This window comes from Bubalus kerabau, chromosome 19, assembly GCF_029407905.1.
Source record: "Bubalus kerabau isolate K-KA32 ecotype Philippines breed swamp buffalo chromosome 19, PCC_UOA_SB_1v2, whole genome shotgun sequence".
Lineage (NCBI taxonomy): Eukaryota > Metazoa > Chordata > Mammalia > Artiodactyla > Bovidae > Bubalus > Bubalus kerabau.
In genome coordinates this window covers 32,779,990-32,807,606 of record NC_073642.1, presented here as the reverse complement: position 1 = coordinate 32,807,606, position 27,617 = coordinate 32,779,990, and the positions used below count along the sequence as shown (strand labels likewise).

The 27,617-nt window shown below is 39.7% G+C and overlaps 1 protein-coding gene across 1 annotated transcript; it reads left to right on the top strand.

Moving 5' to 3' along the window:
- The first annotated feature begins 780 nt into the window (after positions 1–780).
- On the top strand, positions 781–27,617 carry TSPAN3 (tetraspanin 3). Its single transcript, XM_055555631.1, has 7 exons — positions 781–1,058; positions 14,558–14,749; positions 14,999–15,073; positions 18,573–18,674; positions 19,628–19,780; positions 20,037–20,120; positions 26,713–27,617. The coding sequence occupies exons 1-7, from the start codon at positions 996–998 to the stop codon at positions 26,803–26,805; spliced, it is 762 nt and encodes a 253-aa protein (XP_055411606.1). The 5' UTR covers positions 781–995; the 3' UTR covers positions 26,806–27,617.

Here is a 27,617-nt window from a genome sequence, read left to right as displayed (position 1 = left end):
CCACCAGGCTCCTCTGTCCCTGGGATTCTCCAGGCACGAACACTGGAGTGGGTTGCCATTTCCTTCTCTATAATACCTTCCACCTAAAGGTTGTGATGGAAATTAATTGAGCAAATGGTCATAAAAAGCCTAGCACGGAGTAAGCTCTCAATAATTGCTAATTAATATGATCAATCCCAGATTGGGAGAAGAGTGTGTAACGTTGCAATATAAAACAATGTTTATGTAATTCTGCTAAATCTTGTTCCCCTTTGGAATAGTCTACCCAGGAATGGACTCGATGTGTTTGTTACCTTGTCCCCAACCACACACATACACGAAAATGTCTCCGCCTTGCCAACCCCATCACCAGCCTTTTCTCCTTTCCGATGACTCTTCTGAGAGCTAGCCTAGGGCTTGACACAATAAGTTCTCCATAATTATTTGTTGATGTTCATTGCACTGCTCCCAGAAAATGCTTAGGTGCTACTTCGTCAGGAAAATCTCAGTGTGGGGTGGGAGATAATTAGTTGTCTCTGACTTCCTTAGGAGAACGAACTAGGTAGAAAGATGGCGTTCTTCGGGCTCTGAATAACCTATAAGCCTGGCATGGCAAACGTAGCTCAATAGGAAGGGATTGGGTTTGGTCCTCAGGAACTTCCCTAGCGAACCATCTGCATCCCAAGGGCGGCCAGAGGCCAAGAAAGGGCGCTGAGCTCTCGTCTCCTTTAAGAGGTGTGGCCTCGCTGTAGCCACCACAGGAGTGATTGGCTGAAGCTGCCTGTCCCGGGGCGGGACTCCGTTGCTAGGGAGCGGCGCGGGCCCTGAGGAGACTGCGGCGGCTGCGCGTAGGAGCGAGGTGCTTGCTGGGGCTGGGGTGCGCGACGGCGCCGGGGGCTGCGGTGAACGCCTCACAGGCCGTGCAGTTCCCTGTGGGGAGGCGCCGTCGCCATTGCCACCTCGCTCGGTGAGCGCGTCCCGCTCGCCGAGCAGGGCCGCAGCCGACCGCCGGCACCATGGGCCAGTGTGGCATCACCTCCTCCAAGACCGTGCTGGTGTTTCTCAACCTCATCTTCTGGGTGAGCGTGGCCAGCGGGCGGGAAAGGGCGAGGGGCCGGCCGTGCGGCCCGAAGAGGCCTCGGCTGAAGCGCCGGTGGGGACCCAGCGGGGACACAGGCTGGGTCGCGGCTGGCGCTGAGGCGGTGGGGGAGAGACGGGAGTCTGCAGCGGAGACCCGGGAGGGCCTGGGCCCGGAGGCCGCTTCGCTTGGTACCTCCGCGGCCGGGACGAAGACTCGGGGTGTAGAGGGCGGTGGGGAGAAACCCTCGGGGGCTTCTGGCGGCCTCCGTCTCGGGCCCAACGCCCCGGCCGGCGGGCTCTGTGCCAGGAGCCCGGCGCTGAGAGCCCCCCCCCCGCCCACAACCCAACCTCCCCCCGGAGCAGCCTGCTGGACGGAGAGCTCACGTTGCAGATTCTTTCAGGACATCAGGCTCGAAATAGGATATTCCACAAAGGGTCGGGCTCCGCTTTCTTTGTCAGGGCCCGGAGCCCCCGCGGCTCCACTGGCAGCCCCGAGGCGAGCGAGCAGACGGTGAAGTGCGGGGACGCTTCCGACTCAGGCAGGAGGAATTTTGCCTTAGAGCTCTTTGTGTGTGGAGAACGGGTCGACTGGTTACCAGCCCAGAAAACGGAAAGGTTTCAACTTGAGAAGCTAAATAATCCTGTGACCAGGAAAATCAATCTTATTTGTTTGGTCATGGGGGTGGGTAGCCTGAGATTATAAACCTTGGTTAAATATGACTCGAGTGTCGCAAGATCTAGAAAAGGATGAGTTCACTTTCAATAAAAGGTGGCTTATGTTTTTTTGGACACGCCCCCAAAGAAAGGGCCCTTTATAAAGCACTTCATCTTACTTCAGGTCCTTATCTCGTCAGGGACTTTTGTAATAACCTGTGTTATTCCTATCAGCCTCTCCACCCTCTAGTTCATCTGGACCTTGCACCCGGATAAATCTTACTAAGCTTTTCTTCCTTCACATCACTTTACTTCATTTAAAAAATACACACACACCCCTCCCCCAAAGCTTCAGCAGTAGAATAAAAATACAATGCCCTCCTGGTATTGCAACCAAAGTCCTCAAATCATCTTTTCCTTCCTCACGATTGACCATGTTCTTAAACCATGTTCTTAAACACCTGGACACACTTCTCTGTCCCCAGTCTTCAGGACACTTCTTGAACATTTCCACTTCCCGTCCTTTTGTATGTCTCCATTCACCTCTTTGCCACAAACATACCAAAATTGGAAGGAATCCTTTCCTTCTTACAACCCGGTTCCCTCCTCCCCCTGCAAAGAATGAAACTTTTCATATCCTGACTGCTGTAGCATAAAAGAATAATTACACATCACAGGGCACTTACCACACACATCTTTTGCCATAGAGAGTCTTTCAGGATATGGTGTGATGAAAAGAATCCTGACTGAGAGTACTGTGCAGGATCACCCACGTGACATCAGGATTCCATGATTTCTTCTTTTCGGTTTAGAGCAGTGTTTCTTATACTTTAGTTTGACTTCGAAGCCTTTTTAAAAGGTAAAAGAATCTCCTAGTATCTCCAGATGAGAAACACTATCAGATAAGAAGATTCTTAAGTGTAGACTTAGCTTTGTATCCTTTATAGGCCCTTATTTTTTTTTATGGGCATACAGTTTGATTTTGAAGAAGAATCTGTGTACTATCAGGTGACTTCTAGGCCTTTCAAGCTCAGGGACTGGAATTGTTAAATAAAATACTGGAAATACAGGAACCATTTTCTTTAATTAAATTTTCATTTAAAATTACAGTTTATTCAAAGATTCATTCATCTTTAGAAATTATATAAGTATATGTACCATTATTGGCACTTAGTGAAGAAGGTTATGTTGAACTTCGGTTGTGCTTTTCATGGTGGGTTCTTGCCAAGGCTGAAGTTAAACACCCTTTATCTAGGTTAGTAGAATAGTAAAATGTTTGTGAGGTGAGCTGTGATGAGGAAGTTAAGCAGATATGTAGGGGAAAAAAATGTGGCACAGAGCAGGATTCATGTAACACAACTAAGAAGGAAGCAATATTAGCTGTGTCTCCCACAGAATTAGTAGTTAGGGACCAACTGTTGGAATCTGATGGTGTTGGTAATCATAACTAAATTTGAGTGCTTTTTATACCCAGGCACTGTGCTAAGCACTTTAATGGAATAAAGCCTCATAACAGCCTCATTTGGCAGGGAATATTATGCTTCTCTTACAGATGAGGACATTAAAGTTTACTTAAAGTGGCACACCCAAGGTGGGGCAGAGCCAGCCTTCAAACCCAGGGTGTCCTATACTCTAGAGCCTGTGATGTTAGAGCAAAATGTGATTTCAAAAGACTTGCAAAGGGGAAGGAGCTCTTTAGGCAGAGTTAGACTCACTTGCTCCAAAACATGATTTTAACCTTGTTTAGAACTTCCACCAGCATTTAAACTAGACTATTTAACTTGTCAGTTTAAAAAATTAGGTCGTCATGAGGAAGTACATAAAATATGTTAATCTGTTCTTCCTGGGTTTTTTTATTGCATTCTTCAGTTCTAATAAGTGTATTCTTTTATAAGTGGTCCGTTCCACCTTTTAATACCTTAATGTTTAAGTGTAAGAATAAGCATTCCCTACATAGAGCATCTCTAACATTTATCTGGGTTCCCCTCGGCAACATTTCCCTCATAGCTCAGTTGGTAAAGAATCTGCCTGCAATGCAGGAGACCCAGGTTCAATTCCTGGGTCGGGAAGATCCCCTGGAGAAGGAAATGGCAACCCACTCCAGTGTTCTTGCCTGAAGAATCCCATGGTCAGAGAAGCCTGGTGGACTACAATCCATGGGGTTGCAAGAGTGGACACAACTTAGCGACACCACCACCACTGGTCAACGTTAGCAAAGATTTTTTTTAACTGTTGCCTTGGCTCTTTACTATCAGCTGATTGTTGATAAGTGTTGAAGTTTAATTCGTTTGGCAACATATTTAAACTCTGTCTCTTAATATCTTGATATCCTGGTTCAGTTGGCAGTTTGTTCAGTGAGCTGTGATGTGGAAATAGATATGTACTTGAAATGCTTAAAATCGGCATTAAATGATATAACAGCCAAAGTTGTTAATGTTGACTTGGTGTAGATTATTGTGGACAGTACAGTCTAAGAAAATTACTGTGGAAAGGCACAAAGGGGAAGCAGTGGTTTCTAAAGTCCTTAAGCTTGTCTTAATGGAAATTGAGAGCTCATCACCAAATTCCAAAATATTAGGGCTTATAGCGTGAAAGGTAATTTTGGACAAGTGAAGGGATGTACAACTTGGATCTCTTTGTTTTTTACAGAGTGGCATAGCTTTAATGTGTGTATTGGTGCTAGACCCATGATGATTTTTGGAAGACAGAAGTGTTTAGTTACTAAATTTTGAAGGCTGTTAGAATAAACAGTCATTAACCTCTTCTCTAAACTGCAGTTTTGCTCCAAGGTCAGACAAGAGCCTTAATTCAGTGGGTCATTTGATCTGACCTGGGAGGCCTCATCTAAAACAAGTTTAAATCAGTACTTGATAATTTCAGGTTTTTTTCTGTTCAGTTAATTGAGTACTTAATTAAGTCCCATGTTATACAAATTGCCTTTACTTTTTCTACCCTAGAAGAAGAGCCAATTGGCTAGTGTTTATTTTGCTCACACATATCTTAGGCATTATAGAGACTGTAAGGGAAAGCTTTGTCCATGCTTGCAGAATTTCTAGTCTGGCACATCTGCTTAGGGCGTTGTTTTTCATCAGTATGAAAAGCCATAGTAACGCTACAACGGCTGTGGAGTAGGAAATACCACAAGGTAAACACCTTTTAAAGGCTTTTGGAAACAACTTTAGAATGTGGCAGCTTCACTAATCATTCATTCATATGAAATACAAATCCTATTTAAAAGCCTTATTTAAGCTTTAAAATTTGTCTTGTCTTAAAAAAGTTTCAACTTTCATTTCCCTCTGTGAATACATAAAATTAAGGAAATGTGCTTTGTTAAGCAGATACTACACAAATGTTTAAGCACCCACTTTTTGCTTATATTACTGATAAAGTGGTGGAAAAGTGAAGATCTCTGTTCTTACAGAGCTTTACAGGACAGACAGTTAAAAATAAGCAAGAAAAATAACAGATAGTGATATGTTATGCAGAGAATTAAGACAGAATGATATGATAGAGTGATTAGGTGACTGCTTTAGGTTGGCAAAGAAGTCTTCTCCAAGGAGGTGAAATTTAATCTGGAATATGTGAAGGAACAGATGTTGGGGTGATTTGGAAGAAATGGGGGACATTTAAGACAAGGAACAGCCTACAGGCCCTAAGGCAAATTTGATGTGTTCAAATTACCAAAAGAGGTTTTAGCTATATCTTCATGCTTTTGTTTAAAAGATAAAAATTTATATGAAATATTTCATTATAAATGAAGAAAAACTGCTTGTCACACATCTCCATATACATGTTTTGTGTTTTCTAGCACATCTTGCACATTCGAGTTGAGAATATGATACTTTAAACTGGATCCTTCATCTCACATCCTAGAATTTGTTTCTCTGCCTCTTGTATTCCCATCTTCATGAGTGACTGCTCCGACAAAGAATATGTCATTGGAGCACACCTTCAGCTAACATTTCTTTTTTCATAGTTGTTTCTCAGTTTACTAGAAGAAAAGCAAGTTATGGTATGACAGGAGACCTATTTCTTGTCTTTGACAGTTAAGAAAATGAATTACTTCCAGTCTTACTGCATTCGAAGTCATCTGTCCACTGGACCAAGTACCTTGTGGCTGGGAGTTATTAACTGAAAGAACTCAAAGCAAAGGGAATGTAGGAGGACTCTCTTTAATTGGAAATTTAAGAAATAGGTTGTTTATTACCTTTTTAGGGTATTTATCATGCTTTGAAATATTTTAATGAATTTTATTCCATAAGATCCAACATTAGGAATTTTGCAAAAAATTTATTCCATAAAATTTATACTTGCATCAAACAAGTATACCCTAAGACTCATTCACTCAGTAAATACTTGCTGAATGTCTGTGCTTTACTTGTTTGAGAAATGCAAAAGGTATAGTTCCTGCGTTCTAATAGCTTATAGGAAGAGGGGTCAGACAGGCAAGCAAAATCATTTAATGTTCTATTGAATTTAATTTCTAGCTGCTCCTCTCCCTCCCCTTTCCACATGGACAGTCTCAAGTCTTCCTTAAAAATGTCATCTCTTTCCTCCCTCCCCTTCTTTAATAGTTTGGTAGAGCCAGTAGCTGAGAAAAATTATTTGCATTGATGTATTTGTTTTTGACTTACTAAAAGGAAATCTATAGTAAATGCTGACATACTGTATTTTACATTGTTGTTGCTCTTGATTAAACACATAACCCAAGCAAAGGCAAACTCCTGTTATGAAGCTGAAACACCTCAGGTTCCAGTAGTAATAACTGACTCTTTACAGTTAGAGTAGGGTATGGGGATAGAGAGTCTCAAAGAAAAATGCATATTTAAATACTCTGAAAATACTCTTTCAGATGACCCCTGGAGCCTAGCAATCTGAAAATATCTAATTTCCATGCTGTTACAATAGTTTGACTGTGGCAGTTGCAGATCTCCAGTTTCACTGCAGCCTGAATGTTTTGGATTTTTCAACTGGGAGATATAAATTGGATTAAATAGAAAAATTTTGTTAAGCTTGATAAACAGTGATTCTAAAAAGTCAAATACAGAAAACGTGAAATAGGACAGAATTGAGGAACGTGACCTTTGGAATATGTCTCCAGAGCAATATTGGTTTAAAGGATTAAAATATTCTTTCTTTAAGAACAATGGCAATAATGATAGTGATATTGATAATGAAGGAAGAAGTGGCTTATTGTCAAAATTATACACCTCGAAGTAGGGTTTTGTTTTACTTGTCTCCTTGATAGGTGATATTTATGGGGGAAAAAAGATGTGTACTGAAATGATCAGAATTGTGTTAAGTAGTCAGAAAACATGTAAAGATGAGTCAAAGCCAGGCAGACCCAAGAAAAGTCATAAACAGGGAAGATTGGCAGAGGTGCCTAAAACATTTGGGATTGAAGAGATTCCTGTTTTATGTTTTGGTTAAGGACAGATTTAAGAATTCATTTGTTAAAGAACAACAAAGTCTCAATTTCAGATACAATTTTAAATATTGACTTTCATGATTCTGCAAATATATATTTCCTTTTTAAAGAAGATACTAAAAAATATTTTAATATTACCATAATTTCACCACCAAGAGACAACCAGTATTAACATTTTGGTGTTTATAAATATCCATGCATAAGTGTGTTTTTCCCCTAACATACCACAAGTGTGTTACTAAATTATGCTTCAACATATTTAAGGGCCATAATGCAAATATATCTCTAGATTCTTGGGTTTTTTCTTTTTGTGTGTGTGTAGTATTCGTTTTAATTTTTATTTATTTATTTTGCTTTACAGACTTTTGCTGTTTTCTGTCAAACTTCAACATGATCTTTTGTTTTTGCTATTATAATTTTGTTATTAACATTTTGACGAATGCACCTTGTACAAATCTTGTGTTTCCATCTGACCTCCTTTCTTAAGAATAGACTCCTAGAAATACAGTTAATAGGTGCAAAAGCATAAATGCTGAGGCTAATGATGTGTTGCCAGATTGCATTCCAGAAAGATTCTTCTTATACTCCTGAGGGCTCTTCTCTCTGTATCCTTACGTATCTTTGAATACTGCTTGTCTTTATTATTGACCAGTTTGTTATGGAGAAAATGATATATTTAATAGCTTCCTAAATTCTTGGTTAAAATAGCTTTACTTTCTGTTAAGAGGATTTGAAATCTTTGGTATAGTCTTTTTTTTTTTTTCCCTTGAGTGATAAGAGAAATGTGCAGCATTGGACTTGGTAGAAGAGTAATTCTATTTAATGATATGAAGTATTTTATCAGAGTAAGTCAGAACCGAAACAAATATGTTTGACTAGAGAATGTTATATAAGTAGTAGAATGCTGAAAGATTTAAGGTGATTTTAAGAAACTTATGGCTTGAGGGTGAAGTTTGGGGAAGCTTTCAGAAATCCACTGTGTAGGGACCTACCTGGTGGTCCAGTGGTTAAGACTCTGCACTCCCAATGCTGGGGGCCCTGTTCAATCCCTGGTCAGGAAACTAGATTCCACATGCCACAGCTAAAGATTTCTTCTGCCGCCACTAAAGATCCAGCATGCTGAAACGAAGAAGATCAAAGATTCCACGTGCTGCAACTAAGACTCGGCACAGCCAAACATAACTTTTTTAACTTGGAAGATAATTGCTTTACAATATTGTGTATGTTTCTGCTGTACAGCAACGTGATTCAACTCTTAAGTATAGGTATATCCCCTCCCTCTGAAGCCTCGCTCCCAACCCCCAATCCCACCCCTCTAGGTTGTCATGGAGCACTGGGCTGAGCTCCCTGTGTTACACAGCAACTTCCCACCAGCGATCTGTTTTACATATAATAGTGTGTATGTCAGTGCTCCTCTCTCGGTCACCCCACCCTCTTCCCCTAATGTGTCCACAAGTCTGATCTCCACGTCTGTGTGTCTATTCCTGACCTGCAAATAGGTTCATCAGTACCATTTTTTCTGTATTCCATATATATGCGTTAAAGGCACTGTATAGAATTAGACAGTGGATTCCTTATAGGAGAGAAGGAAGATAGGTACATGAGAGACTATTGTGACCATACAGAAAGCTCTGAGTTAAATGTTTAAAAATAGATACGTAAGATGAATTTCTGCTGCTGTTTTTTCCCTCTCTGATTTTTGAAATCTGCGTTCTTACAAAGTCTGGAGTACACAGTGGTTTTTGCCAAGTCTTTCTATTTTATCTCCCAACATTCCTATCGCTTCTGCTTTACCACTTGATTGTTGGAGGCAAAAATCACACAGAAGTAGTAGTTCTCGCAGGTGAGAAGAATTTGTCAGACTCTGCTTTTAGCTGGATGACTTCACATGGCCCCCTCATCTTTACCCTGTCCTGCAGGAAAGTCACTTCTGTTCTTTGCTTTGTCTTCACCCAGATGCTCCGTGGGATGCTTCTACCTTCACATTTCTGAATTTCCATATAGATACACTTTCACAGCAGAGCTGTTTCATCTCCTATTGTGGAATAGTCTGTTTAATTGTAATGTTGCCACATTCCGGTGGCAAGTTCACTGTGCTTGATGTGCTCCCTTTCATTTCCTATTTCTTCTTTCTTAGAAAAGTAAAGAATTTTTGTGGATTTTAGTATTTGATCATCTCTCTCAGAAGATTTGAAAAGTACAGAAACAAAGCAACTAGTTTCTAAAACCAAAACACTGGTTTCTAAACTATAGAAAAATCAATCTTACATTACAATGAAATTTCTTACTTTAAAAGGGCTTTACTTTTGTATGTAAGGAGTGAAAGGTGAAAGGATAAAGTGAAGTGTCATACTTCTGGAACTCATACTTCTAAAATTTTCTAACAGGTAGCTTTATTTTTGGAGGAATAGCTTGGTGTTGTGCAAAAGCACTGGATTTCCTAAGGTTTTAAAATTTTGTGACAGTTTAGAACCATGAGTTTATTAAAGGGTAAGGAAGAGGGACTTCCTTGGTGGTCCAGTGGCTAAGACTCCATGCTCCCAGTGCAACCAGGGGAACCAGGTTCAAGCCTGCTCAGGGAACTAGATCCCACATGACACAACTAAAGAGTTTGCATGCCACAGCTAAAGACCTGGTGCCGATTTTAAAAAGGGTAAGGAAGAACAGTTTTCAGAAAATTCTTTTTTTTTTTTCCTATTGTTTCAGCTTTCAGCCTTTCCCTTAAATTTCCCTTTACTTCTTTGTAAAAAGGATGAATATTTTTAGTATACTGTCCTCTACAAATCCTCCTCATAGGCTCAGATTTTCTCAGTGGTGACTAAAGCAGTTCAGCTGCTTCCAAGTTCTACATTTCATCCCCTCTGCAGCTGCTTTGTTGGCAAAGCCCATTGCCTTTGATAGATCTCAATCCCAGCATGACCCTTCAGAAGAAGGATTTAACCCTGCTCACCTTTTAGCCTTTCTAATAGCCGCAGCTCCTATGTTAAAAATCTTCATGACTGCAAGTCCCTAGTTAGGAATTACTTACAACTTTCCTTACATTTACCATATACGCCCCACCTATGTTTGTCATTTGGATGGTTGGATGTCATTAAAGCAGTTGTTTATTGCTGTTTTTAGGTCTTCAGCTCTTGTTAGGACACCTTCTCTATGTTTTCAAAGTAACTGACGTCACTTCATAAGTTGTTTATTATACAACTTCTATACATGTCATTGGGCTTCAAACCTGCCTACCAATGCAGGAGACATAAGAGATACAGGTTCGATCCCTGGGTTGGGAAGATCCCCTAGAGGAGGGCATGGCAACCCACTCCAGTATTCTTGCCTGGAGAATCCCATGGACAGAGGAGCCTGGTGGGCTACGGTCCACAGGGTTGCAAAGAGTCAGACATGACTGAAGCAACTACACACACATACACACATACATGTTATTAACAGAAGAAAATTTAGAGGACACCCTCTATTTATGAGTTACTTGATTTATATAGTTTCATATCAGCAGTCACTGCAGTTTTTCTTAGTATGTGTAGCGACTATGCTGCTTCCCCCTGTATGTTGTCAAAATAGAAGCATTATGTTCTCAACTGCACTGTGTGATTTAGATGTTGACTAGTTTGCAGCCTAGACTTCTCTCAGATCTATTAGAAAAGGAACAGGCAGCTTTACAAATGGCATCTCGTCCTTGCATTGCATTCATTATCTGTCTGGGTGGACTGGGTGGAGGCTGGCTGCACTGGAAGTGTTTCGCTTGGCCCACGCCCAGGCAGCACCAAGGGTGAGCCTTGTAGGGATCTCAAACTCATTTCATATCTAAAATGGAAATAGTTCTTCAATGTCCTGTATTTCAAATTGTTGTGTACCTATATCTTCCAGTTTTATTTTCAATCAAATTTATGTAGCCTTTAATTACGTTTACTAGCACCTCAAAGATGGAATTTATTTTAATTCAAGCCTTGTAAGACATGAAGGTTGCCTATTAGAGTAAGAAAAGCTAAGAATCCAAAGAATAGAGAGATGACTGGTAAAGACAAACTGGATAAAATTTGATTGCTTCATATATAGGATTTCTTCTAGTTCAGTTTGGGGACTAAAAGTATTTACTGTAACAAAATGTTTGTGTGTACATATGTGTATGTTTGCATATCACACATAATGTAGTCAAGAAAAAGTAGTTTTTGGTATGAGTGTTAAGTATTCCATATACTTGTGTGGTTAATGCACCCAAATTATTAAACTGTTTCTCCTCTTTTCTCTCTCTCATGTCTTCCATCATCCCATAATAATATGACCCCAAAGTAAGTATGTCAGTGAACTGAGGGTCTTTGAACAGGTTCAGTTGCTGTAAGTAAAGCATTTATAAACTAATGTATTCCAGATGTGATGGCCATTAATAATTAGGTAAGCTGGATTAAGTTATTAAATCTTGTTCGAATAGTGAACTAAAATCTGTAAGATTGAACTGAAGAGGAAACAAAGCAAATTCAAACCAAAGATTTATGATTGAGCTTGAAGGGCAGTTTCAAGGGAAGGGATGAGATGAAGTGTTCTCAATGAATTTTGACAAATATCTACCACATGCCAAGAGCTGCTCTGGGTGCTGGATGGTGGTTCAGGGCTGAAAGACTGACGGGCAAAGTTTGTGCCCTAAAGGCATGCAGAGATTTATATAGTTATAATTTCAACACTTGGGATAAATGCCGTTAGAGCTATGTAGGGGATGGTCTGTGACCAAGGGCACCTAATCCGGTCTGAAATGGTCAAGAATGGCTTCCTAAAAAAGAGGCGATACTTAAACTGCATCTTAATGGGTGACAAGGAGTTACTGAGCAGATGAAGAGAGCATTCCAAAGAGAGCAGCAGAGGTGAAGAAGTGAGAATGTGTAGTACATTTGGAATAACGGCTTTCAGTTGTTCAGGGTGCGTGAGAGGTTGTGGAGTTCGAGCCCAAAAAGCGGGAAGGAACAGCTTAGTTTATCAGAGGCATTACTTGCCTCATCCTGATTTTAAACATGCTAATGCCTTGTTCTGGTTTATATTTTTAACAGAAATAACTGATCATATAAAGAACATATTATTAAGGGACAGAGGGAGGGTCAGCAAGTAAGGTTTAGGGTGACCAGTGGTAAGGCCTGAATTAAGACAAGCACTGCAGAGGGTTGAAGAGAAGTTAACAGTATTCAGGTGATGTTTTGAAAGTAAATCTGGGGCTTCCCTGGTGGCTCAGTGGTAGAGTCAGCCTGCCAACGTGGGAGATACACATTCAATCCCTGATACGGGATGATCCCACACGCTGCAGAGTAACTTACCCCAGGTACCACGACTGCTGAGCCTGGGAGCCCGTGCTCCACAACAGAGTAGCCTCCACTCGCGACAGCTAGAGGAAAACCTGTACAGCAATGAAGACCCAGCACAGCCATAAATAAAATTTTTAAAAAATAAAAAAGGAAACCTGAAGGAGTTTGGAGATTGATGGGATATAGCGGTAGGTCACAGAAAGAGTATAGAGTAACTCTCAGGCATTTGACTAGGAAAAGTAACTGGTGCCGTTTGCTCTGAAATATGAAATATGAGGGCGGATTTAATGGAGTGAGCAGGAAGGCAGCGAGGGTTTGAGGTAGGTTGAGGTCAGGGCGACTGTGGGACTTCCAGATGGGGATGTGTAGTTCTGAGTTGATGGCTTAGGTGGAGAGCTACAGTGACTGGTGAAGCCGTAGCTAGGCTAACCCAAGAAGAGCCTACAAAATGAGAACTAAATAGGGCCGAAGGTAGAACCCTGGAGATCACTAACACTTGTGTGATAAAGGAGAGTCCCTAAAGAGAATGAGAGAGCAAGCAGTGGGGCCTCCTGAAAGCCAGAGGTGAGTTTGAAAAGAATATGGTTTTTTAAATTGGCTCCATTATTCTAGTTGACGTCTATTAAAAAGTCCATGTTATTTATTTATTTCTAAAGTCAAGTTACTTTCTCAACTTTCTGTAAATGGAGTCTTTTCCTTCCAGATCTGAGTGATTCTTCTGGCCTAGTGTATGAAAATATTCTGATGATACCCAAGCTTAGAGTCCCACAGACTTAAACTGCTTCCAGGTTGAGAAGAATTAATGATATCATTGTGGAAGCTCTTTTGTAGTTTGAAAATTAATGCTGTATATGTTAAATTTTAAAGAATGGTGAAATAATTCTTTTTATATGAAAGCCTGAAAATGCTCTATAAATGATAATTCATTAAACCGATGTTTTAACACTTAGCCTCACACTGTATTTGCTCATTCACATAAAAGCAGGCAACACTGGGCTGTCAGCATTGTGCTGGCAAAATTGACACAAGAGCAAAATTGACAATGATGAGAGGAGAACGTATGTATTAATAAAACTCTGTAGGTGGAGCACAGTGTCTGCAGCGGCAGCTGTTCTATGACTTTCTGCATTCACTTTCCCTGTAGGTGCTCTAAAACTTTGTACCTCAAAGTGTAGCTCAAAAATCAGCAGCGTTAGCTGGGAGCTTGTTGGAAATGCAGAATCTCAGGTTCCACCCCCAGACCTACTGATCAATCTGCAGTTTAATAAGATCTTCAGGTGATTCCTATTCACGTAGTTCGAGAAACACAATTCTAAAGCATAAATAGACTTAAAGGGCTTGCAAGGGGCTTCCCTGCTGGCTCAGATAGTGAAGAATCTGCCTGCAATGCAGGAGACCCCGGGTTCAGTCGCTGGGTCAGGAAGATCCCCTGGAGAAGGGAATGGCAACCCCCTCCAATATTCTTGCCTGGAGAATCCCAGGGACAGAGGAGCCTGGTGGGCTACAGTCCACGGGGCTGCAGAGTCAGGAATCACTGAGTGACTAACACACACAGAAAGGATTTGCGAAGTTTTTAGTCATTCAGCCCTCTGGCTTTACCATTTTACAGTCTCAACTAGGACAGCAAATTTTTTAGAAGTGGGTATCATGTATCATGGTTATTAGTTACTATTGTATTTTCTTTCCCCAAAGCAAGAGATGAGAGTATAAATGCAGATTCTGGAGTCAGATTACCTGGGTTCAGGTCCTGACTCTGCCACTTGTCCTAATTTCCCCATTTGAGGGGGGCAGCCCTCCCCTCTGCGCTGATCTGTAATTGACTACAGAAGGCCTTTGGGGTGTGTGTGTTTTCATTCTTGTCATCCATATTATATGTGGGATTAATGGTTTCTCAGCCCTAGATGAGCCAGCAATTAGGTAGATGGAATTTGGAAGACTTTTCAACTTTAGTAAAGAAATGTTCTTACTAATGAATAATTTTCGGCTTCACTGAAAAAAGTCTACAAATAGATTTAAAAGTGGTGGAAAATCTCATTGAGTTCGAACGTGCCAAGAAATAGTGGGAATGTTTACCAGCAGGGGTTGGAGAATTTTACCAGCGCTCTGACCTTGTTTTCTACAGGGAGCCGCTGGCATTTTATGCTATGTTGGAGCCTATGTCTTCATCACTTACGACGACTATGACCACTTCTTTGAAGATGTGTACACTCTCATCCCTGCTGTGGTGATCATAGCTGTCGGGGCCCTGCTCTTCATTATTGGGCTAATTGGTTGCTGTGCCACAATCCGGGAAAGCCGCTGTGGACTTGCCACGGTAAGTTAGTTCTTCCCTGACCATATGTGTTGTCATAATATGTGGGAATATTCATTTGTGTTACTTGCTTGACTTGAGCATGAAACTCCATATTCTCTTTGGCTCTCTTTATAATTGGAATAGAATTAGCACTTGTCTTAAACTTGTAGCAGTTATCTCAGATAATTGCTTTTTATCAAGAGAGTATTTAGAGCTATTTTTTCATTTGTATTTAATTTTTGACAATGTTTCCTTACATTTTCCTTACAGTTTGTCATCATCCTACTCTTGGTTTTTGTCACAGAAGTTGTTGTTGTGGTTTTGGGATATGTTTACAGAGCAAAGGTATGTTGTCTCCTGTAATTTATATGTTTTAAAAGGTGGTTTAAGTGTTTGGAGTGAAATAGAACAAACTCATTTTCAGAGTAAACATTTTCTTTTGCCTTCAGTTTAGCCACCACTTGAAAAATATAAAGGTAATTAGAAATTATGTGTCAGGATTTCTTGTCTCATTTAATATAACAAAGTGTTACTCTGCTGCTGGCCTAGTTTTAGGTGGTGCTGGATTAGTTGCTAAGTTGTGTCCAGCTTGCGACCCCATGGACTGTATAGCCCGCCAGGCTCCTCTGCCCATGGTATTCTGCAGGCAAGAATACTGGAGTGGGTTCCCATTTCCTTCTCCAAGGGATCTTCCCAACCCAGGAATTGAACCCCGGTCTCCTGCATTGCAGGCAGATTCTTTCCGACTGAGCTACGAGGGAAACCCCTAGTTTGTAGACAGTTTTCTTTAAATGACTCTAGTTGTTGTTCAGTTGCTAGTCATTCCAGCTCTTTGCAACCATGGATTGCAGCATGCCCAGCTCCCCCATCCTTCACTATCTCCCAGAGTTTGCTCATATTCATGTCTGTTGAGTCAGTGGTGCTATCTAACCATCTCATCCTCTGATGCCCGCTTCTCCTTTTAACTTCAGTCTTTTCCAGTATCAGGCTCTTTTCCATTGAGTTGACTCTTCATATCAGGTGGCCAAAGTATTAGAGCTTCAGCATCAGTCCTTCCAACTAATATTCAGGGTTGATTTTCTTTAAGATTGAACGGGTTGATCTCCTTGGAATTCAAGGGACTTTCAAGAGTCTTCTCCAGCACCACAGGTCGAAAGCATCAATTCTTTGGCACTCAGCCTTCCTTATGGTCCAACTTTCACATCCATACATGACTACTGAAAAAACCATAGCTTTTGACTATACAGACCTTTGTTAGCAGAGTGATGCTTTTTAGTGTACTGTCTACGTTTGTCATGTGAAAGTGAAAGTGGTAGTCACTCCGTCATGTCTGTCTCTTTGTGACCCCATGGACTGTAGCCCACCAGGCTCCTCTATCCATGGGATTCTCCAGGCAAGAGTACTGGAGTGGGTTGCTGTGCCCTCCTCCAAGGGATCTTCCCGACCCAGGGATCAAGCCTACATCTCTTATGTCTCCTGCATTGGCAGGTGGGTTCTTTATCACTAGTGGCATCTCAGTCTTTGTCATAGGTTTGTCATAGCTTTCCTTCCAAGGAACGAGCATCTCCTTGACTGTAGAATGATCTACAAATGAATAATTGGTCAGGTGAGAAATTTGTTCAAATTTCCTTAGTCCATAGATTCCCAGATTTCTATTTTAGAAGAATTAAATTAAGGGTTTCATTTTCCGTTGCCTGTTCAGGAAAAAATGCCTTGGTCCTAGACATAGAAAAAGCGAGTTGGTTTTCAGTCGCTCAGTTGTGTTCAACTCTTTGCGAGCCCATGGACTGCAGCATGCCAGGTTCCCTGTCCTTCATTATCTCCCAGCTTGCTCAAACTTATGTCCATTGAATTGGTGATGCCATCTAACCGTCTCATCCTCTGTCATCCCCTTCTCCTCTTGCCTTCAGTGTTTCCCAGCATCAGGGTCTTTTCCGATGAGTCAGCTCTTCGCATCAGGTGGCCAATGTATTGGAGCTTCAGCTTCAGCATCAGTCCTTCCAATGAATATTCAAGGTTGATTGCCTTTATGATTGACTGGTTTGATCTCCTTGCTGTCCAAGGGACTCTCAAGAGTCTTCTCCCAACACCACAGTTCAAATGCATCATACTGGGAGTTGCAACCCTACAACTTGTTCCTGAGGAACAAGGGGCCCTACCAAATGCCAAGACAACTATAGCCACTCCCTTCTTTCCTCTTTTCTGGTCATTTCTTCTTTTCTTGCCCCTTTCCTTTCTATTTTACCCACTTTTGCCTTCCACCTACAGCAGCATTTAAGGCTAAATAGGCTGCTTTAAATTAATTAATTTGGGTATAACTATAGAGCTGTTACGGAGAAGGCAGTGGCACCCCACTCCAGTACTCTTGCCTGGAAAATCCCATGGACGGAAGAGCCTGGTAGGCTGCAGTCCATGGGGTCGCAGCAACCCACTCCAGTATTCTTATCTGGAGAATCCCAGGGATGGGGGAGCCTGGTGGGCTGCCGTCTATGGGGTCGCACAGAGTCGGACACGACTTGAAGCGACTTAGCAGCAGCAGCAGCAGCAGCATAGAGCTATTATGACTTCCCTGGTGGCTCAGAGGATAAAGCGTCTGCCTGCAATGCAGGAGACCTGGTTTTGATCCCTGGGTTGGGAAGATCCCCTGGAGAAGGAAATGGCAACCCACTCCAGTATTCTTGCCTGGAGAATTCCATGGACACAGGAGCCTGGCGGGCTACAGTCCACGGGGTTGCAAAGAGTCAGACACGACTGAGTGACATCACACACTCACACACACAGAGCTGTTATGGGCTTCCCTGGTGGCTCAGGGGTAAAGAACCTGCCTGCTAGTGCAGGCGGCATAGGTTCAGTCTCTGCGTGGTGAAGATCCCCTGGAGAAGGAAATGGCAACCCCCTCTAGTATTCTTGCTTGGAAAATCCCATGGACAGAGGAGCCTGGGAAGCTGAAGTCCATGCATTAGCAAAAGAGTTGGACACAGTTTATCGACTAAACAACAACATAGAACCGATACAAAGGCATCCTAAGGTTATTTGAGCACACCTGGGGTTATTTTCATTGTAACTTATGGTTTGGAGTCAAAGACATGATAGGCTGATTTACTATTTAACCATTGCTGTGTAAGGTACCAGACAGGTATGCTTAAAAAAAAGAATGCAGTGGATCATACCCCTGCCTACAGTCTGGTTATCAATTTTATGATCTTAACCACATGACTGATAAAATTACCAAATAGGTCTCATCATCTTAGAAGGGTAAGGAGAATCTGGTACAAGCAAACTTAATTAAATGACACTTTAGTTGCCACTCTGTTGGCAGTGATGTATTTTGAAGAGTTGATTTCCTGATGTTTTTTTTTTTTAATCTGTTGATTACTTTTGCATATTTGTCCAAGTCTAAATAAACATTAAATAAGTAAAATGTAATATTGGTATTTGTCCCCAAAGTATCCGGTGGGTGCTTTTTAAGTTGTTTAATTTTTACCTCCTTTAGGAAAGGAAAATGAGTAGGTCTTCTAAGAACCCCATTTGAAAAAGGAGGGAATATATTTGTAATTTAGATACCTATCTCAAGGCTCAACTGCTTTCTCCCTCTTTCATACATAGGTAGCCTGCCATCTTGCACACAGTCATCTCTTTGATTGCTTTTAATCTAATGTAATATGTCTGACATTTTACCTGAGTCTACCTGAAGGCAGGAAGGGAGAAAATTTTTTTCTTAAAAGAAATTCATAGCGCTATCTCAAAACTTTACATACATGCCATTTAGGCATTTAGCTGGAGCCTTGACTAATGTTACTTTCACCAATATTTTTGAGGGACTAGATTCTTTGTTTTGATTCAGGTGGAAAATGAAGTTGATCGCAGCATTCAGAAGGTATATAAGACCTACAATGGAACCAATCCTGATGCTGCTAGCCGGGCCATTGACTATGTTCAGAGACAGGTGAGTTCTCTTGAAGCTGATTTGTTTTTGAGAACCAATCGCTATTGAGTCAACATTGAACTTAGCTCTATTACTGTGTAAATTAGCAGTGTACCTTTATAGCCATGGTTAGCTGTATAATGAGTCCAATATTTTTACCTTCACCCTTGAAAAGTTTTTTCCACCATTACGTAGCATAGCCATAAGAAGCATCTGCCCTTCCCCCCCAAAAATAATTAGCTAAAGGGGTGATAACGAGCGAGAGGTTTATGTCACAGGAAAGTTGAGAGCCCAAATGAACTTTAGAGGCGGTAAGAAGTCTTTCACATACCTTTAGAAGATAAGACCGCCAAAGATAACAGACAAAACTGTAAAAAAAGAAAATTATTGTAGACAATTTGAAACATACCTAAAGGTAGAATCATGTAGTAGATCTTTGTATCCATGAACTCACCTCAAAATTTATCCACTTTCTGCCAATCTTATTTCATCTATTTCATCTTATTTCTTACTCCCGCATGTCTTTTGCTAGTTATAACTTAGAGTAATCCCAGACATTTCAGACAAAAGATTTTAAATACTTTCTCTTTCATATAATATTTAATTCAGAATCAGATGTTTAACAGGCAAAATTAAAGATTTTTTTTCTTAGCTATAAACTACCCCTTGTTGGCAATATGATTTTTCAAACAGAGGGTCTAGAACCACTAATTATATGTAGCTATTTAAATTAAAGTTAAAAATTCACTTCCTCAGTCAACACTAGCCACATTGTGAGTGCTCAGTAGTTCCGTGTGGCTAGTTGTTACCATTCTGAGCTTACAGACCTACAGCATTTCTGTCACTGCAGAACGTTCTATTGGACATCTGTTGGTCTAAAGTAGCTTAAAGCTCTGCAGTGCACAGAACTCTGAAGTTCAACACAGGGCCATGTATTCTATGAGGACTGATGTCTCTGTTCTCTTCTCTGTTAGCTGCACTGTTGTGGAATTCACAACTATTCAGACTGGGAAAATACAGATTGGTTCAAAGAAGCCAAAAACCACAGCGTCCCTCTTAGTTGTTGCAGAGAGACAGCCAGCAGCTGTAACGGCAGTCTGGCCAACCCCTCTGATCTCTATGCTGAGGTAAGTTTAGTTTCTTGACTAGCACTTGTCCAGCCTGGTAACCTGTTTTCTTGGTGACTTATCTCTACCTAGAACTTCTCTACCTTCTTTTACTTGCCTTTAATGTCATTTAATTTTAATTTAAGTTATTTTCAAATGCATTATCTTTTTCCCTCTTATAGTTTGTCATTTCTATTTCTGCCAGTGAGTAGTAATGTGTGACCCTGCAGCTTTTCCCTTTTAAAAAGACTAATGAAGATGACTTTGGGTGTTTCAGGGGTGTGAGGCTCTAGTTGTGAAGAAGCTACAAGAAATCATGATGCATGTTATCTGGGCAGCATTGGCATTTGCAGCTATTCAGGTAAGCACAGCTAGCCAAGGAGTTATCAGAGTGTACTGATTCTCCAGTGTCAACACCGAATGGTTTTTAAGTGCAGTTAAGCTTTGTGTATATGGATAACTTGGAAGTGATTGAGGTACAGACACCAGTGTCCAACATCTTCTATTTCCTGTCTCCAGACATAGACCCAGAATGGTCCCAGAAACCAGAGATCTGGACGGGGAAACCATGGACGGGGGACTTCTTATTTTATTTTCTTGACTTGATTAGTGAGTGACTTGTTCAAAATACAGACTGTTGTCATAATGTATTCTTGGGAGGTGCTTTAGTAGAACTTCACACAATTGTTAAAAAAAATCAAACTGCTTTATTTTAGCTTGGAGATGGAAAGCTTTATTTTAATTTTTTTTTGTTTCTCTTTCCATTTCTTGCTTTCCTGTCTCCAAGGGATTTATATGTTAATATACATACATCAAGAACTGGCACTACACTGGTCTCTTACACTAATAGGAGCAACTTTATCAGTTTACAGAAAAGACTGTTAAGTAAAAACCGAGGTTTAACTGCCCTAGTATTTGTGGATTTAGTTTTTTTAGACAGATTGTCATCAAGAAGTCTGTCATACCACTTGGCATATCTGGAAATGTCCCGTGTCTTTTTGGTAGCTGAGGGTACTTGTCCCAGCTCCTACCAGTGAAAACAGTCTTTTTTTCCCCCTTATTAATAGCTTGTACAAAGTAGCTGGTAATTGTTTTAATTACCTCTCACTTTATCAAAAACAAACAAACAAACCCACACATACCCTTTATACCTTATCAGTTCAGTTCAGTTCAGTTCTGTCGCTTAGTTATGTCTGACTCTTTGTGACCCCATGGACTGCAGCACGCCAGGCTTCCCTCTCATCACCAACTCTTGGAGCTTGCTCAAACTCAAGTCCATCAAGTCAGTGATGCCATCCAGCCATCTCATTCTCTGTCATCCCCTTCTCCTCCTGCCTTATATCTTCAATCTCATACCCCCCTAAAAAAAATAAGGACGATGACTATTTTTCTGCCCAGTTAAACTACCTACATTCCTAGTTTCTCAGGTATATATATTTTATCTTAGGAATTCTGTTAGAGGAATGTTACAGCTGTTTGAAAATGATTGAAAATCCTTTGCATCAGATCTAGTTCTCAGAGTATTCTTTAGTGTTCTTTTAGTATATTCTTGAAACATGCTTCAGGTACAGAGAATCTATTCTAGCACATTATTGACCAGAGACATATCAACACCACAGGCATTAATTAATTTCTGCAAAAATCCCCCAGGTGATAATGTGTTAAAGTTTTTACATCATTTAATTGCTAGATAAACCAATGTAATTGCTAATTTATATATAAGTTGCTTGGCTTGTCTGCTGTCTGTATATTTGAACAGAAACTAGTGTGTTTAGTAGGAAGTGCCTTTTAAAATGGCAAAAAGGTGATTGTTTACTTTGCTGGTATTCAAACACCTCTGAAATGATTGATTAAAAAGCCTAGCTCTATTTGCTATGGTCTTTGCCCTTCTAAGCATTTACTCTGTGGCTCAGCATAGCAGTAATCTAGATCAGCAGGGATGTATTTCATATTTTCTCTGTGTAAACACTGTCATTTAGCTAAAAATAACAAAACATGAAGGTGGTGTCTTTACCCAAGTGAAATCCTGATCTGTGCATTTTTAATGACTTTATGCGTGGTAATAAAGCTGCATATATTAGCATGCAGCAGAAAAGCTTAAGTATATGATGCTTATGATCATTAAGTATGCAACATGTATATAGAAGGCTAATGAAAATCAACACTCAAATATGTCCCTCATCTACTTGAGCTTATTAACCAGCTTATTAATATTTCTTCATTAAATATTTTTCAGTGGGGACTAATAAACATTCTAACCAGTCTCTTAAATATGCCTTCTTATACCATTCTATAGGTAAATCACCGTGGCTTAAATAATATCTGATAAAGCTTTATGTTTCAAGTTCAGCAAAACCAAGTCAGAGATTGAGAACTTTTGCAGACTTGAAACATAGTGGTTTTGAAAATTTTAAAAATTTTAGTTTTAAGAGAAAAACATCCATTTGCAGCAAAGGATTTTCTAATATGTGTGAGTACCTATAAATGTTTTAACTTTTGGTATTCAGAATCTGATGTGGATTGGTGCCCAGGATATGGAAAACCTAGGTGAAGGCAGAAACAGCTCAAAGAGCAATGAGCTTTTATACTTACCGTGATAGAGAAAGAGCTAGAAGGATGCTTGGAGATTCTCCAGTCCCTGTTCCCTTAGTTTTGAAGACCTTGAAATTGAGGAAGAGCAAGGATAGCAGCATGACTTAGGACCATCACTAAATCTTGAACCTTGTCTCCATGTGTGCTCTGCCTCTGATTACAAATTGAAGAATTAAGATTCTCAAAAGATTAAATTCCTAAATTCTGTTATGAAATCTGACAGCAAATTGACACTTTAAGCTGGGTGGAATACAAAATATAATAGCATTGAAAAATTGTTAGCGTTTTTCTTCAGGTTCTAAAGTGGAGAAGCTCTAAGAGCTATTGTGGTAAATTGTTTTACTTAATGGTAAAGAAAGATGATTTTTGGTAATGTTGTGAGTATCAAAACTATGCAAGTGCTGTCTCCTTTGATTTTGAGTATGATTTGTTGTACCATTAAGCTACATTTCATCAATATTTTAAGACATAAAAGTGAATTTAAGATAAAATTTTCTCATAAGCTTAATTCACCAATAAGAGCCTGTTGTTTGAGTATCGTGGGCCAGTCTGCCCACCACCTCTTTTGGTGTGAGCCCCACTCATTTTATGTATTGTCCATGGCTGCTTTTGTGTTATGGTGACAGAGTTGAGTAGTTGCCACAGAGACTAATTTTGTCTCTTGGTTCACAGAGCCTAAAATATTTACTATAATTGTCCTTTATGAAACTTTGGCGTTCTAGTCTTGTTAAGTGATCTAGGTTTGGGTAGGACCAAAATGATCAAGAAAAAAAACGCTGAAAAGTGCTAGTTAATTGTTACAACAGGATTTTTTAATATAAGAGAATTGAGATTTTAAAGATTTTGCATACTCCTTATACTATTAGTTTATTAATCAGCAAGATATTTCACTTCTTTGATAGTAACCAGCCTCTTAAATGTACAAATAAAACAGTCTGGTCATAATAATAAAATCTAAATTTTTGATTTGGCAAGCTCTTTTAAGTATCAGGTGCAGATAAAGCTCTCTACAAAGGCAGTATGGGGAAAAAATGGAAACTGTCAGTCCTTGGAGTCTCACAATGCTGTCACGTTCTTAAGATGGAATGATCAAGAGCAAAATTTTATAGAGAACTGCTTCCCAAGGCCATGCTGCTTTTTTCTGGTCTGTATGCCAAGTGTGAAGTAGGCTGAGACTGCTGTTTCCTTCCTGCTTCTTCTGACTTCTATTTTAATTCATTAAAATGAGTTAAAATACATATGTAAATAGCACTTTGGATTGGGCCCTTTAGATAGTTAAAATTGAGTGGCTTAATTCTGACTATCTTTTGAAAAAAATATTTCAAGTAATTCTTCCTTAAAAACTCAAAACTGAAGCTTGGGAAGCTAATTCCTGAGTAGCTAAGTTGTGGGTTTTTTTTTAAATTTGGGGAAAATTAATCTTAATTGTTAACTTTTTGAAAATTCTTTCATTGAAAAGCCTACTTGATAAATTTTTCTGCAAATGATAAATATTTAATAATAGGTGAAACTCCTGCTCAAGTCTTGATGCCAGTTCTTGAGTCCCTCCTTGGTTAGACAAGCACATAAATATTTTTTATACAAATAGAAGCTTATAGGATGCAATTTTCTACTTTTTTTCTTAAGATAATTGTATAAAGCCTCCAGTTTTGAGAAATAATGTGGACAGAATCTTTATGTGCCTTGCACAGTTTCCCTCAGTGGTTAACATTTTGCAAAACTGTTATATGTCACAACCAGGACATTGGCATTGATACAATCCACTGGTTTTATTTAGAGTTCTCATTTCTATATGTGTATTCAGTTCTGTACAGTTTTATGACCTGTTTGGTTCTTGTATCCACCACCACCACAGTCAAGATACTGACCAGTTGCAACACTGTAAGAGTCCCACCTGGTACTCTTTTATGATTGCACCCACCTCGCTCCCATGCCTCCTCCCCCATACCCTGGCAACCACTAATCCGTCCTCCATTCCTAAAACTTCATCATTCTAAAAATACTATATAAGTGGAACAATATATGTAGCCTTTTGTACCTTCTTGAAGACAAATTAATATGCTATCATGGATACCTATAAGTATTCTATTTTTTTACCTACTTCATAATTTATTTGCATTAATGGGCACTTATGGAAGTGTTGCTATTACCAAAATGCAAGTAGTGAATACCCTCTGTATGTATGTGCAAAATCTATAGTGAAAAATTTGTAGCCTTTAAGTTGAGGGGTCAGAGAATAGGGATGGCTTTTTGATAGGTGTTTCTAAATTTTTCTCAGAAAAGAGTGTTTCCAATGTCCAGTTCTGATTACCTTGTGTAAAATACCTACTTCCCCATAATGCCATCTATAATTGTGTATCATAGAGCATTTTAATCCTTGGCAGTCAGTTTTTTTAATCATTTGCGTGATGTATTTAGCAGTCATTTTTGCTGTTGGCTGGGTGTTACATTTGGACTAGGTGCAGATTACTTCTCATGACTTGAATATTGTAGGGATAAGTTTCATCCTAAGAAATCACACTGCAGCTAAAACATTTGTGATATTTTTAAATCTGTTGTTGGAGAATTTCAATAATCAATGAGATTTTAATGTAGCAAAGCTTTGGAAATGAACCTGTAATACTTAGTGATGAGGTTTGCACTATAAGAAGTTATTGTGTAGCACTTAATTTTTTTTTTTTAATTTTTATTGGAGTATTTAATGTTATTAAACAGACTCATTTCTAGGCATGAGTAGGATTTTATCAAGCTTATTGAATTGTTTTTAAATCAGTACAAGTTGATTTAATTTAAATTAAAGTCAAGAAAAAAAGGATACTTATTTCAGACCCCATTTTGAGAGTGCTGACTCCAGTAGAAGTTAACCAGCTGAAAGGAATATGAGGAGGTGAGAATGGGAAGAGATCTTTTTCCCAACTAAATCAATAATTTCAGAGCTTAACATTTTTATTGCTTAATTTAACATTGCCTGGGAACATAATTGTGTTTGATCTTATAGCTATTCTAAAAATGTTTTGATGTACAGTAAATGGAAATGTGTTTTTTAGGAATTAGATACTAAACATGTCTAGAATTGGCTTAAGATATATTGCGAACTTCAACAATATCTACTTTTAAAATGTCTTTAAGGTACTTGGCACTAGTAAACACTCAGCAAATGCTGTTATAATGAAACTGATGAATTCAAGCAGGAAGTATATATCCCAAATGGGTAGAATAGAGGCTAAGTAAGAGAAGTTGGAGTGTGTGACTTCATCATGGAGAATTCAGACTGAGGACTTCCTTTGTCTCTGAACATGTGTCTCATTAGTAATCTTCCACTTCAGACTTTGAGCGTCTAGTTATAGATCGGGTACATTCTGTTGAAATTAGATTGACCCCTGTATGTACAAAGGGCCCTGCCTTTTAAAATCAAATAACTGAGACCTTTCACTTTCAGTGAAAAGTTAGAACAGCACATTAATTTATTTAGCTCTTTAATAACTGTTTATATTTTGTAAGAAGGCAGGTCAGAAATTCTAGACTTGTTTCTCTTTAATCCAGCTTAATCCTCTCACTTATCCAAAATAACATGGCATGACTTTATTACTACTCCAGTTTGCTATCACAGAAGGATTAGGCCTATTAAAATGATGAAGAAAGTGACCTTTAAAAAGTAATATGTACATAATATCACAGAGCTGTCCTGGATTTCAAAAATAATAATTGCGAAGCAGAAACCTTCAAACCAAACTTTTTGGCATCAGGATTGGTTCCCCCTGCATAGGGATTTTGGGCTACTCATATATTGGGCTTTTCATTCTGTGGATTGTCATAAAGCCTATCTCCCCAAAATCCAGATGTGTGAAAGACCAACATTAGATTTCCTCATATGTAGTCTTTATCATTCCACTCTAGACCTTTGCTGTCTAGTGTGGTAACCACTAGCCACATACATCTGAATATAAATTAATAACATAAAAAATGCAGCTCCTTAGTTGCACTAGCTCCATTTCAAGTGATCAGGAACCTCATGTGGCTAGTGGCTACCATATGTGACAGCTCAGTTATGGACTGTTTCCATCACTGTGGAAAGTACACTTTTGTACAGCCCTAGTCTGGATCAAGATGGGGATGGCACTAGGAGAGCCTGGATATTCTGCTTGCTTCATGGATTATTCTTAGATGTGCAGCAGGGATGCCAAAACTGGGTTCTTAGTTCCTAAAAGGATAATGTGTTCATTAGAAATTGCTTACTGTTCATGATTTTTTTGATGATTTGAGATCTTTGAACTGTGAAACAGTTCCATTGCCAACAAAGAAATACACACTTGCTATAAGAGGATTTTCAGCCTTTTTTCCCCAATGTTTTCTTCCTACAGCTGCTGGGCATGCTGTGTGCCTGCATCGTGTTGTGCAGAAGGAGTAGAGATCCTGCTTATGAGCTCCTCATCACCGGCGGAGCCTATGCATAGTAGAAAACTCAAGCCTGAGCTTTTTAGTCTTGTTCTGATTTGGAAGGTGAATTGAGCAGGTCCACTGCTATTGGCCTGAGTTCATTTAGTTAAAGCACACATACACAGGTGTTGGACGGAGCAGCTTGACTCTTCATTTGTCTACCTTCTTACCTACCCACCTATGACTTTTTTTTTTCCCTGTGTTTTAGCTGACTCTCCATGTCTGTAAGTGTTTTGAGTACGGCGGTAAATGTTCTAATCTCAGAACCGTTTGTGAGTTGTGTAGTGTGGTAGAATTAAAGGTTGACGTGGCCCTGCTTCTGTCACCTCCAAGCATAACGGGACTGCTGCTGTAGTATCACCAGGTCCTTTCAGTCTTCACAGTGGGGAACTCTTGGCCAAAGGTTTTGGGGGGGAGGAGGAGGCAGTCAGCTGTCTGGTTAAAGTTAATACCAGATAGTGCCCCTCATCAGTGTCCTTTTTAAAAATATACTATAGTCCAGTAAGATAGCAACTGTACAAAATGGCTAAGATAGATTTTAGAATCATACCTCGTGTATCTTGGTTCATCTTCAAAATCAGACTGATCTTTGAAACTAGCGGTTTTTAATCAAAGCTGGCTTTATAGGAGGAGTATAATGTATGCACTACTGTTTTAAAACAATTAGTGTGAATGTGTGCGTGTATTTTTGTATGATTGAGCCCATTCATTGTAAGTCTAAACTCGTTAGAAATAATGTACCCATGTAGACTAGCAAAATAGTATGTAGATGTGATCTCAGTTGTAAATAGAAAAATCTAATTCAATAAACTCTGTATCACCCCCTCAA